The sequence below is a fragment of the Pieris rapae genome, chromosome 8 (genome assembly GCF_905147795.1).
Source record: "Pieris rapae chromosome 8, ilPieRapa1.1, whole genome shotgun sequence".
NCBI lineage: Eukaryota > Metazoa > Arthropoda > Insecta > Lepidoptera > Pieridae > Pieris > Pieris rapae.
Window position 1 is genome coordinate 7,672,556 of NC_059516.1, and position 15,191 is coordinate 7,687,746.

Below are 15,191 nucleotides of genomic sequence, written 5' to 3' on the forward strand. Positions count from 1 at the left end.
TATGAGTCCCGTTTCAGTTTAATTGGTCTCACGGAAGCGATCGTGAATCACGTTCTCTTCGACAACCAAATCAGGGACTCGATCAAAATTCAGCAGCAATATGTTAAGAACTTACCCAACAGCTAATTAAAAGCAACGATCTGCTAATAATTGGTGGTGTTATTATCTCAGCGGCGATATTGGACGTCACAAAAGGCCCCCAATTAAAAATTTCCCCGAAGTAGCCCGAAAAGAAAACAGTGTTCGTTGCAATATTTTTTTAATATTCGTCGAAGTCTTTTCATCTATATAACTGATACCTTGTTTCAGTATGATAAAGCCCGTTTACTTCCAATCTTTATAAAGGTTGAATATACAGTTTAGACTAGAATATCCTAACTTCCTCCTACCATTCTTCACCAGTTTAGACCTCTTCAAATGTTTTCCGAATATAGTTTACAATTATAAAATCTATTTTGTCCAAAATTAGGGTTGTGATTGCGGAAGTGTACACAGCATAGTAATAAAAAAGATAATACAGGTTTGATCAAAAACTAGTTCGCGCGTTATATGAATCATGACGTGTTCCCGAGAACAATCACCGGAATAATTCATATTCCGTACGCGCTGCAATCAACATCGATTTATGACGGGATTCCGTTTTGCTCCCAGATGAATTTGCTCTTCACGTCATTTACTTACAATATACTGTATTGAAACGTTTCTTTTATTATATTCATTTCATTACTTTTTACAGTTCTTAAGGTACTTTTATAAGCACTTAAATTTTGTAGTTTGTAAACGTAAATACGGAAAATAATGAGAGCTACTATCTTCCTCACTATTAGTGGCATAGTTTGTATTAAAAGATCCCCTATTTAGTTCCCATCGGCGGCTTATTGAAGGGGTGCCGAGCTTGGCGACACCTGTATACGTTATTGTGCCACATAAATTCTCCGTCCGCGATTCACTCGCGCTGCAGCATCGTCCATGGTTTATTGAACTCTGTATCAAGATAAGGCGTGTATTCCACATAATAGCAGTGAAAATATCCTTCATTTTTCTTCGTTTGCATTTCCTGCAAGCGAGACATCGTGAGCGAGCCCTCGGCGGCTCATAATTAATGCAATTCAAATCACTTCGCCCACGAGGTCTCCAATTTATTTGTAACTGGTGCACCGCCTTGTATGGTAAACGATTGTGCATGTTGCTGTACTACTGAGTAAATATTTCGCTTTTAGATCAAGCATATATACATCGCAGCGTAAACGTATGGCGGCTTATTATCACACAATAAACTCTATCGGGAATAATCTCGATTCTCAACGGTCGTTCGCCTAAAATGTTTATTTTCTGCGCTAGGAATGGAAATGTCGCCGAGTCTGGTATGAACGGGTGCGCGGGCGCATGAGAGAAATAGAAAGGTCTCGTTCTAATGAGGCGCGAGGCTTTTGCCCTCACGCATACTATCACTTATATATTTACGCCCCATTTAATATGAATGTTTTATAATTACCAAAAGGATTCTATTACCCATGACCATTTTATGTAGAAACTTTACGATAATATAACATAAATGTTTATGAAATATAATTTACATATGTATAAGCTATATCTACCATTACCTTTGAAGTTTCCGACGAAGAATTGTAACACAAGAAGTACGAAAAAATAATGATTCAAAATTAATTATAAGAACGAAATGGTTAAGTCAAGTTTAATTAGAAACGTTAAACCTAAGCACTGCTTAAGTATATAATTATCTTATAAATTTTTATCTATGCATATAATATAAAGTATAGTTCAGTACAGCCGATAAATCAAGATTACTAAGTTTCAAACAAACGTCGCAGCCGCTATGTCGTATATCACTCTGACCCAATGACATTAGTGAGGTGCGTCTCTCTAAAATATTTTTAAAATATCTGCTATAAATACATTCTTCGTATAAAATCGTATAGCTTAGTCTCTCAATGATAGAGCAATATGTATGTGGTAGTGACGTAAAAACAAAATTGCTTCTTGAGCAATTGAACATAAGAGCCGCATTAGAGAAAGATGGATATAATTTTCTCTACCCATAAACCCGGGAAGGGCCATAAATATTAGTAAATAGGTATTTCGTACGCACCAACTAACCTTATTCGCACTAGCTTTTAAATAAATTGCTCGGCATAACAATAAAACCGTCTAGAACCTTTCACACATTCTGATGTGCCGAACTCCTTCATTTGTCGAAGGCTCGCACGCAGAGGAAATATTTTCCCAAATCCATACGGCCTTAAGGATCTCATAAAGCAGTGGCGCCCTACGCGAAAGTATGGAAGTAAGATTTATTTGGGGACTTTGGTCGCAAGCCCGGGGCTTTGCTATGATGAATTGACACTTTTTCAGAGTTGCCTACAAATTTCAAGTCGAACCGAGTACGAACTCTGAATGAACAATGAGCCGGAGACTTTCCGCCGTTTATTACCCACAAAGTTTTAAGTGTCTCTAATGAGGTAAGCTAGTCATAAATTTTTATTTATAAGATTAGTGGTTCTTAACGGAAGTAGCGTAACATATATCTGTTAATTAAATCAAATTAATTCAATTATTTCAGGTAAATATTTCTTATAATTTTTGAAGGAGTTTTGTGGGTGTGAGATGGGGCGATAAGAATTGTTATTAAATGAACTCCGTAACGACTTAGTTATTCATATATTAGACCACACATGAGTGGGGTGACGTGCTAGAGGCAACTAACAAAAAGTATGAAAATTATAAACACAGTGCCATGACTCGGCGTCACGAAATCTGCCGCATTCTTGCATATCAAATACCGCTATGATTTCAAAATACAACTTGAAAATAACAATGTTATGAGAGAACTCAATTTGTTTTAAACAATTTCCTTTCACCACACATCATAATATTATCTTAGAAAAATTCATCTCATTGTCTATAACTTTGTAAAAACAAGTTGTGTTTTTTTCGACTAAATTATAACATTTCAATGCTTTATGTTCAAAAAGAATTTCAGCCTAACACATAAAACGCGTGTATATTTTCTAATAAAATATTCTTAAAATAAAACAGGTTATTCTGATAATGATGACTTCATTCAGTCGGCAAAGCTTTAGGCACTCGTTAAATTATAATAATAAGCGGGTGTGAGCTCATTCCATACACGATCTTAATAAAGACATTACAGAAATGTGATTTTAGGAATAGCTAGATTCAGGGTTAAACACCATAACCAATACCAAAAAAAAAGATACAAATGTGCCGAAAATAAGCTAAACTATAAGCGTGATATGTAGTCTTATTCATAAGTTAGTTAAGTACCTACTAGAAGACAGCCAGAACATCTGTATTTAAACAGAAAAATAATTCGAATATATTTAATCGCTTAGTAGTCTATTGCAAACGTGTAGAGGCCGATAGGTTATAAATAAAAGCGTATAACTATAAATATGTTTAATAGCTATGATCAGCATTGGTCTAATTGACTGCACCGCACTATAAATTGGGTTTTCGCGTACCAAAACAAACAGCCAAAACGTAGGTACCTACGACACAAAACGTAGCGGGAGCCGTAACCGCTGATTTAAGCGGCCACTACACAACAATAGTTGCTTCGTATGAATAAAACGATATACAAATTTAATCAAAGAGAAATCTATTAGTAAAATGAGAAGCACGGAAGGGAGCGCACCTATACATATTCAACGAGGTACTGCATCACGAACGGGCCAATTTATGCGGCCACTCTTGAGAGTATCGTACTTTAGTTCAGCCATATGTAAACCTGGACTATTTCTTTGGCCGATCAGATTGTCACCTGGTGAACCGGGAGCGTTTATTTATTCTATTCCATTTCAAAACCTATTTCGAATCTCGATTTAAATAGTGCGTTATTTTCGTTCGCAGCTGTAACTCAACGCTTTTAATTTAGTATTGCCATATATGGATGACATTTTACTTTTATTAAGGAAAAAGCGTTTAGAATTACAATGAAGATATAAAACGACTCGTTTCAATGTAAATAAACTGGTTTAAAAAGTAAACAAGGCAGGAAAAGTTATCCAACATTTAAAAAGTTGTAAGATAAATTCTGGGCTGCATTAATGTTTCATCGGTTCGTAATATATTCGTGAAACAAAATAAAGATATGACAGCGTCGTGATAAAGTGGATATATGAGTTAAAAGTAGCACAGTTGAGATGTTGTATGTTGCGCCAGACAGGCGCTGTGGTGAGGATCGATGTTTCATCTGGGACCAAAGTTGAGTGTATTATGTAATACTAGAAACTTCATTCAAAACTAAGTTTCAAGATTTACTAACAAATTAGTACAGCAACGGTTATAATATATGCGTAACAGTTAATGTCAAGTTAGTATTACTCTTTGCGTACCAATGTTAATTTTTTGGTAATAGGACGGAAATCTCATCTGATATTATGTGATACCGCCGCCCCTATACACTCATTGCCAGAAGGCTCGCAAGGGCGTTGTCAGCCTTTTATTAGTTAAGACAAAATAAAAAGTGTTTTTATAAAGAGTACCTTACTCAAGAGGAAGTGTACCACAATGCTCTATAGGTATTTCTACCAATAATAGTTATAAATATAAAAATTTAATAATTGCATTTAAACAAAGGATAAAAGAAGTCGATAGAATCCAATTAACAATTTAGTGTATATTCAAATTGAATTCAGGAGTCGTATCGCTTTATATGGCGGTATAATAGCGGCCTTAGACATATTTGAATATCTTGGTTAACATCGGAGAGTGGCCATTGTTGCCTGCCCCAAGTATGGACTTAATTAAGAAGGGAATAGGTGGATCTGAAGGCATTTAGATGGTCGCCACACGAATTTAATAATGTTTGGTTTTCGAATTCAATAAGAAAAATGTTTGTGTGTGTGTGTTGTATTCAAGTATTATTTGCTTAGTTTATCTCATTAATATTTTCACGCATTGTATTTGAACATCATAGATTTTAAGACTAGACTTTATAATTTTAAAAGGCACATAATGTAATGTAGTACCAACTACAAATTATATTTTATTAAAAATTTACCACTGTATCAACGAAATATATATGTATATTTATAATACTTGAGTTAAGAGTTTAAAACTTAAGTAGGTAAGTATGTGGGTTTTTTTTCATACCTACACGATTATCATTATTTTTTTATATCACAAATTACATTAAAAATATATACATATATACCTATTTATATTAAATTCAACGTATCTTAAATATGACAATATGATTATATATCTGGCATAGTATTGTATTGTGTAGGAAATATTTCTAAATAAACTATGGACCGGAACAAATGATGCAGAAATTAATGTAAGGCTTTATACGATCAATTACGCACATTATTATTTCAAAGAAGGAATTATAATTAAAATAGTTTATTCGAGCTGCTCAGCTAAGCTTTTTCTGTAAGAAAATATTTTGGTACAAAATAAACGCGTCCGCGTCGTAATTTTTTTCTAGTTAGGATATACCTACATGTCCCTATTAATACATTTATTATTTAATTACCGCCCAGCTGAGCACTCCTGTCTCTTTTAATCATATCGTTAATAGTTATTCACAGAAAGAGACGAATAAGTATTACCTTATACATTATATTGTTTTTCTTTAAAATTTAAATACTTACAAATCAATTGATTCATTTCATTAAAAAAAATTATTGTAATATATTACGAATGCTACATGACTTGAAAGAACTGAAGTTAAGAATCCGTGGAACTAATGTTATAAAATAAATTGTTCTAATAAAAGTATTCTCTGGCTTCAATTGAGATAGAACAAAAGATATTTGCGAAATTTATTTGTGCGTATTGAATCGCTGTTCTTATATGCTTGTGGCACGCGAGCTCGCGGACTTTACTGCAGGGATATAAATTAAATGCTTACGTTTCGCTCCACTAGTTTAATTAAGCATCTTCTCCATTGTGCCTCTATGTGCGTACACATTCAACATGTCGCCTATCCCTCGGGCTACCTCTGACATACCTCTATATGCCGACTATAAGTTCATAGAATATATTGCCGACTATAAGTTGCAGTTATTTCGGTATATATAGTATATAAAATTATTAATCTGCGGTTTTATAATTTAAACCTTATTTTCTGACGTCTTAATACTATAGTTTTGTTACTCCTTACTACGTACTTCCGTACTACATTATCTGTCAGTACGGAAAATTTTGTATCAACACATCTTAATATTAATGTACCTACTACTTGGATACCGGCAAAAATTAGCCAGTCAAAATGTATGATCAATTGCCAGTATTTTTAGTATAATCTCAAACGTTATAGAAACCACTGTAGATATACATGGCTACGGTCTACGCGCCGTAGCACCTACTTGTACTTTGTTCTTAATAAATTTTAATCGCTAAAGATAATCACTTCTGTATTTTCCTATTTGATTTAGAAAGGGACAAAAAGTCATTTGTATGTCATCAGGAACAGTAAGTAAGGTTTATAGTTTAAATTAATATATACGTACCAATATTTTTAAATTATTCCTTTACACTTATATTCACTAACAACACAAGTATTCAAGCAGATGCTTTATCCAAAACTAAAAAACATCAAGCCCTTGACTCTGGTTTCGAATACAAAAGACTTTTTTATCTAACAACCGCGACTTTCTCTCGCACAAGGGACCGATATTGCTCAATACATTTTTACAACTTTCTCTATGCACAATTGCATTTGAGCAACTAAAAACTTTATAAAAAGTTAGTAGAAAACCAGCAGTCGTCCTATTCGAACGGACAAACGTAACGATACTGAAAAAACGGTATTCCTTTATCCAAAAATCTCTAACGAGCTTAGTTTAGGCAGACTTTTGTGATGTGATCTTTTTATTAAGTTTTATGAGATTCGATGTAACCCTTTCAAAAAAAACCGGTCGTTCTCTTCACACAAACTGTGTATGCGCATGAGTGAGCGTGATAACTATACATTTGACACTATTGCTAAATGGAACGGAGAACACGTTAGGAAAATAATTTGAATACCGAATGCGGATGGCTTCTTTTATCTGTGCTCTTGGCCGCCACAGTAAACAACATGTTAATTAAGGTATGGCCATCAATTAAATATTGACTTTTAATGTTTAATAATGATGTATTATGTATGTGTGTTCCTAGTAAATTTGTAAGCAATTGTCAGAAATTGTCGAGTTGTTTTAAGTCCTATTACAAATAGAGAATCGAAATGTCCAATAAATAAATGAGACGGAAACGCTTACTCAGAGCGGACAAATACTGTTTGGTAACTCATAATCCGGGGCATAAATCGGTGCGGTCAGATCCCGCACATTCGTATCTGGGACGATGCATTCGTTCACTGAGCGAAACACCAAAATTTATTGGGTTAGTAGTTGCCTAGGTCGATAAAACTGGCAAGCAAAGTCAGAAGGTCGTAACTCTCATATCGAGGAAAAAATATACGACTTTCCACAAAAAGAAACACAGTGAGATTTTCTCTGTTCTTGTCTAAAGTCTGTATGACGGAAGTTGATTGCGCAGTGCAATTTTGTGATATCTTTTTCACTCGTTTAATGTTAAGGCGACATACGGACGTTATAGTGTTGAATTAGCATATTTATTGATAGTTACGCGACAATATACATTTATCTCGGCCCATTGGGATCTGTTTAGGATATTTTTAGTCTATGATTTTGGACGAAACAGAATTTGTTTACTCAGTATAGATATAAATCGCTATATTATCTTAACTGGTTTGGAAGAAAAATAGACGTGAACTACATAATTATATTACTACAAAAATACACAAAACATTATATCTGTCTTCTTATAATAATGCTTGATTATATTAAGTACCTATAAAAATACTTAGTAAATGACTACCGTACGTAATAGGTATATAGTATAGGTATACTTATATACATTAATATTTTGGAAGACGATGTTTTATGTCTTATAAAAATAGAATCTCGCCTCTTGAGTTCATACCTACATTACGCAAGAGATGTAGAATCAGCTGTTCAGCTATCTGGAATGAACCTACACTATGTAGGTACGAAATTTTTTTTTATCTAAATTACAAAATACCTAGTTGACATAGGTATTTTTTTTAAAACATTTGAGTCAGATATTGAGCAGTTTGTTCTTCATTATAATCACCTTATCAGCCAAATATTTACCTTACTATATCTAAATATTTAACGCCGTAAGTTTTCCGTACCTGAAAATAGAGAAAATAAAATTTAACAATAATAAACATTTACTTAAAATAACCTCGAAACAGCACGCGCTCTGCGATACGATCCGTCATTATAAATAGGTAGCGTCTACCTGCCTTCGACACATAGCCCTCACATACACATACGCAAACGCCTCAGACGAAACCGGTCTACAACGCTGCCAGCATACAAATGTACCCATCTCCCATCTTTTATTAGCATCATGACATCTATATATATCTATCTCGCTCTCACGACATGACTAACTTCACTCCGTATCGCGCGACTGCCAATGAGAAGCGGTCGCGCCATCGCCATATTGAATGACGCGATTGACCTGCCATCTAACTGAACGAATGCCAATGACGCGTTAAAGTATTTCTCATTTGTTTTAACCAATTTTCATAGTTTTTCAAATATTTTCAGAATGTTATAGTGTAAATATTGTGGTTACAAAGTGTTATAATGGTATTATATATAAATTATAAAGTTATTTTGTACGTAGGTGTGTTAAATTGAGTGTGTTTGGGGGACGCCAAACAAATTTCTCAAGATGAAATTCAGAATTCATGTTTTGTTTACAAGTGGAGGATCATGAAATGTTTAACAATATGGCGTATGATAAACATATAAACAAATCAAAAGGTATTCCAATAAGAAATTTATGTAAAAACTACAATAAAAATGTTATGGAAGGAAAATTAGGTATCTAATTAAATATTATAATCATCATGGTGTTAAAAAATGTAGTATTTTTTATAACATCCTTTGGAATATTATTACAAACGTTAAAATAATCATAGTAATCGTCAGAAAATTGTTAGTGTTTGACATAATTTTACAAAAATCTTTCAATAGATATAACTTTTAATGATTTTTATAACTATTAAGTCTGGATTTAATCAAACCCTTTATAATATAATCTATATGAAATTTGTTTTTTTTAATTCTTTAAATCATTCGATAAATGACATGAAAACATCTCTCCGTCGGCCGCGCATGCGTAGTAGAGTCCGCCTACTTAATTAGGTAATTCTTTTAGTAGGTATATATCATATTTGCCAATTTCATTAAATGAAACCCATTTTCAGTGCTTTGGAGTTTGTATATTTATTAATATTAAGTTACATTTATTTTATTAATTAATTAGTGTAGACAACTGTGAAAAACAAATTACTACTATATTGGTGTTATTTATGTGTACATAGGTTTCATTTTAGGACTGAAATCATTGCTTTTTACCACTAATAGACATTGATTTTTATAGCATTATCTTACATTTAAATTATATTATTGAATATATAATGGAACTGTCATTGTCCTAGAAGATAAATCAACTGCATAGTTTTCAATTCCCTGATCTATCTCATTTTACCACACAGACACAATTTGACATTTAATCTGTATATTAAATAAATAAAATTAAACAAGAGGATGTATAAGTGCTCTTATTTAAGTTATTTTTCAATGTGATTTAACTGTTATAGGTACCTATATCAAGTATTGTACTTGATAGTAAATACAAATAAAATATCTTCCTTTGTGGTTTATATAAATAGTCAAATCGAATGAAAACATTGTAATAACATTACGTTTTAAGAAATTAATTTCATCCCATTAAAATTGTGAATTGTAGCGGAAAATGTAATTTTTCTCAAGCATTTCATTCAAAGTCCGGTGAATATTCCTTGAAGTTGCAAGTTAGATAAAGATAAAACTCAATGTGCAGTAGTGCGATATTGTGAAACTTAGTCGCGTTTAACTTTCAATCTTAAATTGTATTTTGATTTATGATTTTAAGGAAAAACTTTAGATTATTTATCCTAAGGTTCTTTTAATGGTTTTACTATCTTAGTATACCTAAATAGGTATAACACATTATGTTTGATTATGAGATTTGATTTGGATATTTTATATATTGTAACGTAGGTATAACTTGGAAGTACATATATAAGTACTAATATAGATAATAACGCGTTAACAGTTTAACATTTTTATAATTCAATAGTTTTCTACGTGAACCTAACCAGTTATAGGTATAATAATTTTTCGTAAAAATGTGCGTGTTTGTTATATAAACTGTTTTACTATTGTAAGCTATTTCTGTCTTGTTCATAGTGCAAAGCAAGCTTTGCAGAAATAAAATACGCTGCCAAGTCTTCCTTAGCAAAAGAAGTGAACTGAAAGCCAAAGATTTACTGAAAAATTTTTGGAAGTAAGCCGGACTGCATTCGCGGTTTAAATTGATAGTCTTACAACAAATAACATGAGATTATTAACATTTTATTTTTACAAAAGCTCTCTGTTGATATTAAGATTTGTAAAATTTATTATTCCAAAAAAATCTTAAAATATTTTATACAACATTACCTAAGAACACTCGCCTTAATTTAAACAAATGTTTGCGCTAAGCCTACTTAAACAAATTTACAACGACCGTTACTCTTAAAGGTGACCCAAATTACCATGAAAAAAAGTTTAACAGCCCTTTATTTCAGTACAAACAGAGGCTGTTGGTGGAATCCCGTGTAATCCAGGCCACTTATCACGCGTGCAAAATGCAAATTCAAGCCGGGCCCAAAATTAACGAAACCTCACGCCTGACCGATGTCACGAAAATTGTCAAAGTTCTGTGAGCTTATCGAAGAGCTTTGTGCTAAGACATGTTATCTGTATGGCTTAGTTTGAAAAGGTGTAAATAGTTTTCTATAACTTGGCAACTCAGAGGATATCGAAGCGTGCGTTAGATGTATTATGTAGCAATTACTTGATGTGGTTTTGCCATTTTTACTGTACGCCACAAACGTCGAAGCCAGTTATTCCACTTCATTACATAGTTAAATATAAGGCATATATGGTGATATTGAATAGTAAAACATCATTAACGCAGACACTTTAAAACGAACTTTAATTTGCAAAAGCGGTTTTAATATGTTTTTCTATCTGTTATTATAAATCGTCAATATACATCGACGCGTGTGGAATTTATTTGTAATTTACTTATGCAACAAGTAAATTGTGGAGATGAAAATTAATATAGGAATTATTCTTTATCCAATAGTAGAGTAGCAGAATAAAAATGTAGAAAGGGATATTTTGTGATAGAATATATTTTTACTTGATCTTGATTAATACGCAACTTCCCATAGTTGAACCCGTTTAGAAAGTTTCAAATGGCGCCATAATCCGAGCACTTTAAGGGTATATTAAGACATAATTAACCGTAATTTGAGATGAAACATTTTATCCGCAAGCCCAATAACGGCTAATCTTCGGCCATTTTACCACGGCATGGTCTGCCGAATCCCGAAGCTTAGCGCCTGTTTGTTAGTAATACGATTTTAACACCTGCGTTTAGACTTATGTAACGTGTGAATGAGATTGTATATATTAATGTAAATAACAAATTTAGCCCTATAAATAGATTACATCAATAGTGTTATAAATATTTTTAATAGTAACAACTACGTTTATAAGTCGCTTATTATAACATTTATATATTGAAGTTTATCTCATCATATATACAGGAAATATTACTAAGGTATATTTTCTAAAATTTGTGACAGTTTTGGTAAACATAATGTTACTAAAATAAAAAATACATATAATAAAAATACTAGCAGTCTTTGCTTATTGTTAAGCAAAAATATAAAATAATAAAAAATTACACCAAAACAGCGGATTAGGTATGAGATAGGCAATTAAAAAAACTTTCTTTATTGAATAAATTATCAAATATGAAAATATAAACACGACATTTATAATAATAAAAAAACAGTTGTTGCTAGAGTAGTTTTTTTTTCAACAGCATAACGATGTGAATTTTTTAGCTGTTGCTTTCTCTTAAAAAACAGTATTTTGTGTACAGACTACAACTTGTGTATTTATGAATTGGGTTTAAGTACATTTAGCTCTTAGCGCTGAGCTTTTGAACGTTATTGGAACTAAGCAATCACTAAATTATGATAAAGTTGACATGTGATAAGAACATCAATGTTTACTTTGAGTAATTAATGACTAATGAGATAATTGTAGAATCTGTGTTGCTTATAATTAGATCACTACGTCAAACTGTCAAGCCTTTCATGTTAATAATTTGCTCGTGTCTAAATAGAAGTACTGACTTGATTTTCTTTTAAATTTATAGAAATATTCAATACAAAAGTTCTTGCAGTCATTAGCGCATACATTTGGATATATGTCGACAATTTCTTTCGTTATAATCTTACAATTAGTGTTGGGCGCTGTGTCTTAGTTTATGGGAACTCTGTATAAAGTAATAATAATATTTAATATTGCGTGACTTATTTCAGTGACAGAATTGTGAATTGTAACAGTGTTACATTTTATGGGATTCCGTTTTGATAATATTCTCGATAATAATCTCCTCACTTTTATGGGTATAAATTAATAATTACATATATGTTCATTTATTCTATTTCAGTGTAAAGGATATGTCTTTTTTTTTAGTTTTCCTACAATTTTTACTGATAAGGTTTCTGATAATATTCATAAGTTTGATCAATGCTTATAAGTCACGTATATAGGATTAATAAGCTAATAACAACATATAAGTTCAATTGACGCATTAAAGTCAAAGGAATTATCTACTAATTAGTCTGCAGTTGACTGATTTTGTGATCGATAATATTCATGTAATTGTAAAAAAGGCTAATAGCGGGGAAATAAACGTTTTACTATCTCGCAAATCTCTATTATTGGCATTGTTTCTCACCTTACAATAACAATGTGTAATTATGATTGAATCGCAATGAGTCCTCGCATAATTTCCTATTGATTATAAAACAAATAATCGTAATCATGATATCGACAGCTTTTTATGCTCCTCTTATTACACTATTAAAACGGATGTTGAATAGGATTATTACGTCCTTATAATAAGACTTTAATTATGTTAAATAAATCATCACTCAATGACATTTAGGGACCACGTTTAAATTGGCATTTGATTAAATACACGTGATGTAAATAAATGGGTATGCGCAATGGTAAAACGGAAATTCAAGTGACTATTTAAGAATAAATAAGGGCTAAATTCTATCTATTACGTAGTCTTTAACCCAGGTGAACGTATATCTACATATTTATGGCCCCGGAAACCATCTTAAGGGGAGCGTCTAAGCTTAAAAACGGGAAAATGTACGAGTTTTTTACCGCAAGTTTTAACAAGATCCGCCTTATTTATATTGCAAGGGAGTTTAGGCAGATTTATTAAGAGAAGCGTGACGAATCAGGGAATTGAGTAAAGATAAGTTTAAGCTGAATTTAAATTGCATAGATTTTTATCTACCTCGTGCGCTGTCTGTTAAGGACTTATTTCTATGGATAATTGTATAACGTTCTGACTTAATACAAGTTTAGATATCGATCTTAGGACCAAAACTGCTAATCAATGTGACATAAAATTTATTTCATTTGTCAAATATTATATCTTCATGACTGTATTTTATGTTTTAATTAAATGTTAAATTTAAATTAAATTATTACATATTACTTTAATTTCTAACAAACTAAATCTTCAAAGTCTCCAAGAGCTGTCTTATACAAGTAAGAAAGGAACTGAGATGTCAATACCAATCAGTCAAGAGGTGAACAAGGGTCAACAATTTGATAAAATTGAAAAATACAAGCGAAATAAATTAGATATAGAGTTAAGTACCACATGATTTATCTAACAGCATGAATTATTAGGTAATATATAATTATTAGGTAAATACCTATCGACTATATGTTGTTACATTCAACACTACAATAACTAAAAATATAAACGGCAGAAATCAATTGAAACTTAAAAAATGTTTAAATTTATATTTTAAATATGAAATATATTCGGTTATGCTATATATTTGTAAATATAAAATTTTAATTATATGAACATATTTAATATGATACGCCGTTTATACATGGGTTGAATGGGTAAGTTGTATATGATTTAAAATAAACTTATACGCCGTTAATGAGTAGGTAACCCAATAAAATACGTAGTGTTAAATGTGTAATTTATTAAAGCCACTTGCAGTTTTTTGGCTTAGCCCGCGAACGGCGAAGACTGCCCGACTATTTACTGCGGCTTAACTTAAGCTTTTGCATTTTTATCCGACTACTGTGAGGCATAGGCAAGATCTCGAAACACCTACATAAAAGTTTCTATATGAAACTGAGCTTCGTAAAGTTTTAAAGTTCATTCGAAATTTAAAAATAGGAACCAAAAACAAAACTGGACTAAAATAAAACGTACGCGATAAATCACGGCTTATTTAAATAAAAAACACATGCAGATTTATTTCGTGACCGTCTTTTTGAATTTTGTATTAGTTAATAAATGATTAAAGTTTCATACCTAACAAAATTTATGATGTAGGTATGTGAGACAATTTTAAGTTTTGATTAGTTTAGTAAAACAATAATATAATTAATATCTTATTCATAATGCTTCATTCGTGTTTTAATTAATATACATTTAGATTAATAAAGTATATTTTAAATCCTAAATATGTACAATGCTTAATCTAGTTTATTAATAATTCTAAATTAGTAATAAAAGCTTAAAAAAATCTTTTCCTTATGTACCTAGTATAAAATTAAAATAAATATACGAGACAAAGTGTTACATGTGTCAATTGTTCCGATATGCATAAACAGTTATGAATTATGTAACGAGCTCGCTAGCCGACTGTTTTAAGTAAACAAGTTGTAGGTTAAATCTTTTGGATGAAACGTAATAATATAACTATTTTATATTATGTCCTCAAAACTAAATCATTATTATTCATGTCACCAACAAGGATTTGTTCCGTTTTTTTAGGAATGACGCAATATTATAATAGTCTGTTTCTATTTTGTAAATTTATCGAATACGCGCTGTCTGTTATTGCTTAGTTAAATATTGGGAACGTATGTGTAAATTACTAATTTCGCTACGCACGTCGTTTGTTTCAAATAAATCATATTTTGAATTTCGAA

At 31.7% G+C, this 15,191-nt stretch overlaps 2 protein-coding genes across 2 annotated transcripts in view; one reads left to right on the forward strand and one right to left on the reverse strand.

Annotated features, from left to right (window-relative positions):
* LOC110992207 (homeotic protein ultrabithorax) overlaps positions 1-15,191 on the reverse strand; it is a 100,562-nt gene that overhangs the window by 44,525 nt on the left and 40,846 nt on the right. The window lies entirely within an intron of this gene.
* The window catches only part of LOC110992208, a 44,137-nt gene continuing 37,513 nt past the window's right edge, over positions 8,568-15,191 (forward strand). Inside the window, exon 1 of the mRNA XM_045629162.1 lies at positions 8,568-8,852. Coding sequence (XP_045485118.1) covers positions 8,777-8,852 — 76 coding nt within the window. The 5' untranslated portion in view covers positions 8,568-8,776. The remainder of the gene's footprint in view (positions 8,853-15,191) is intronic.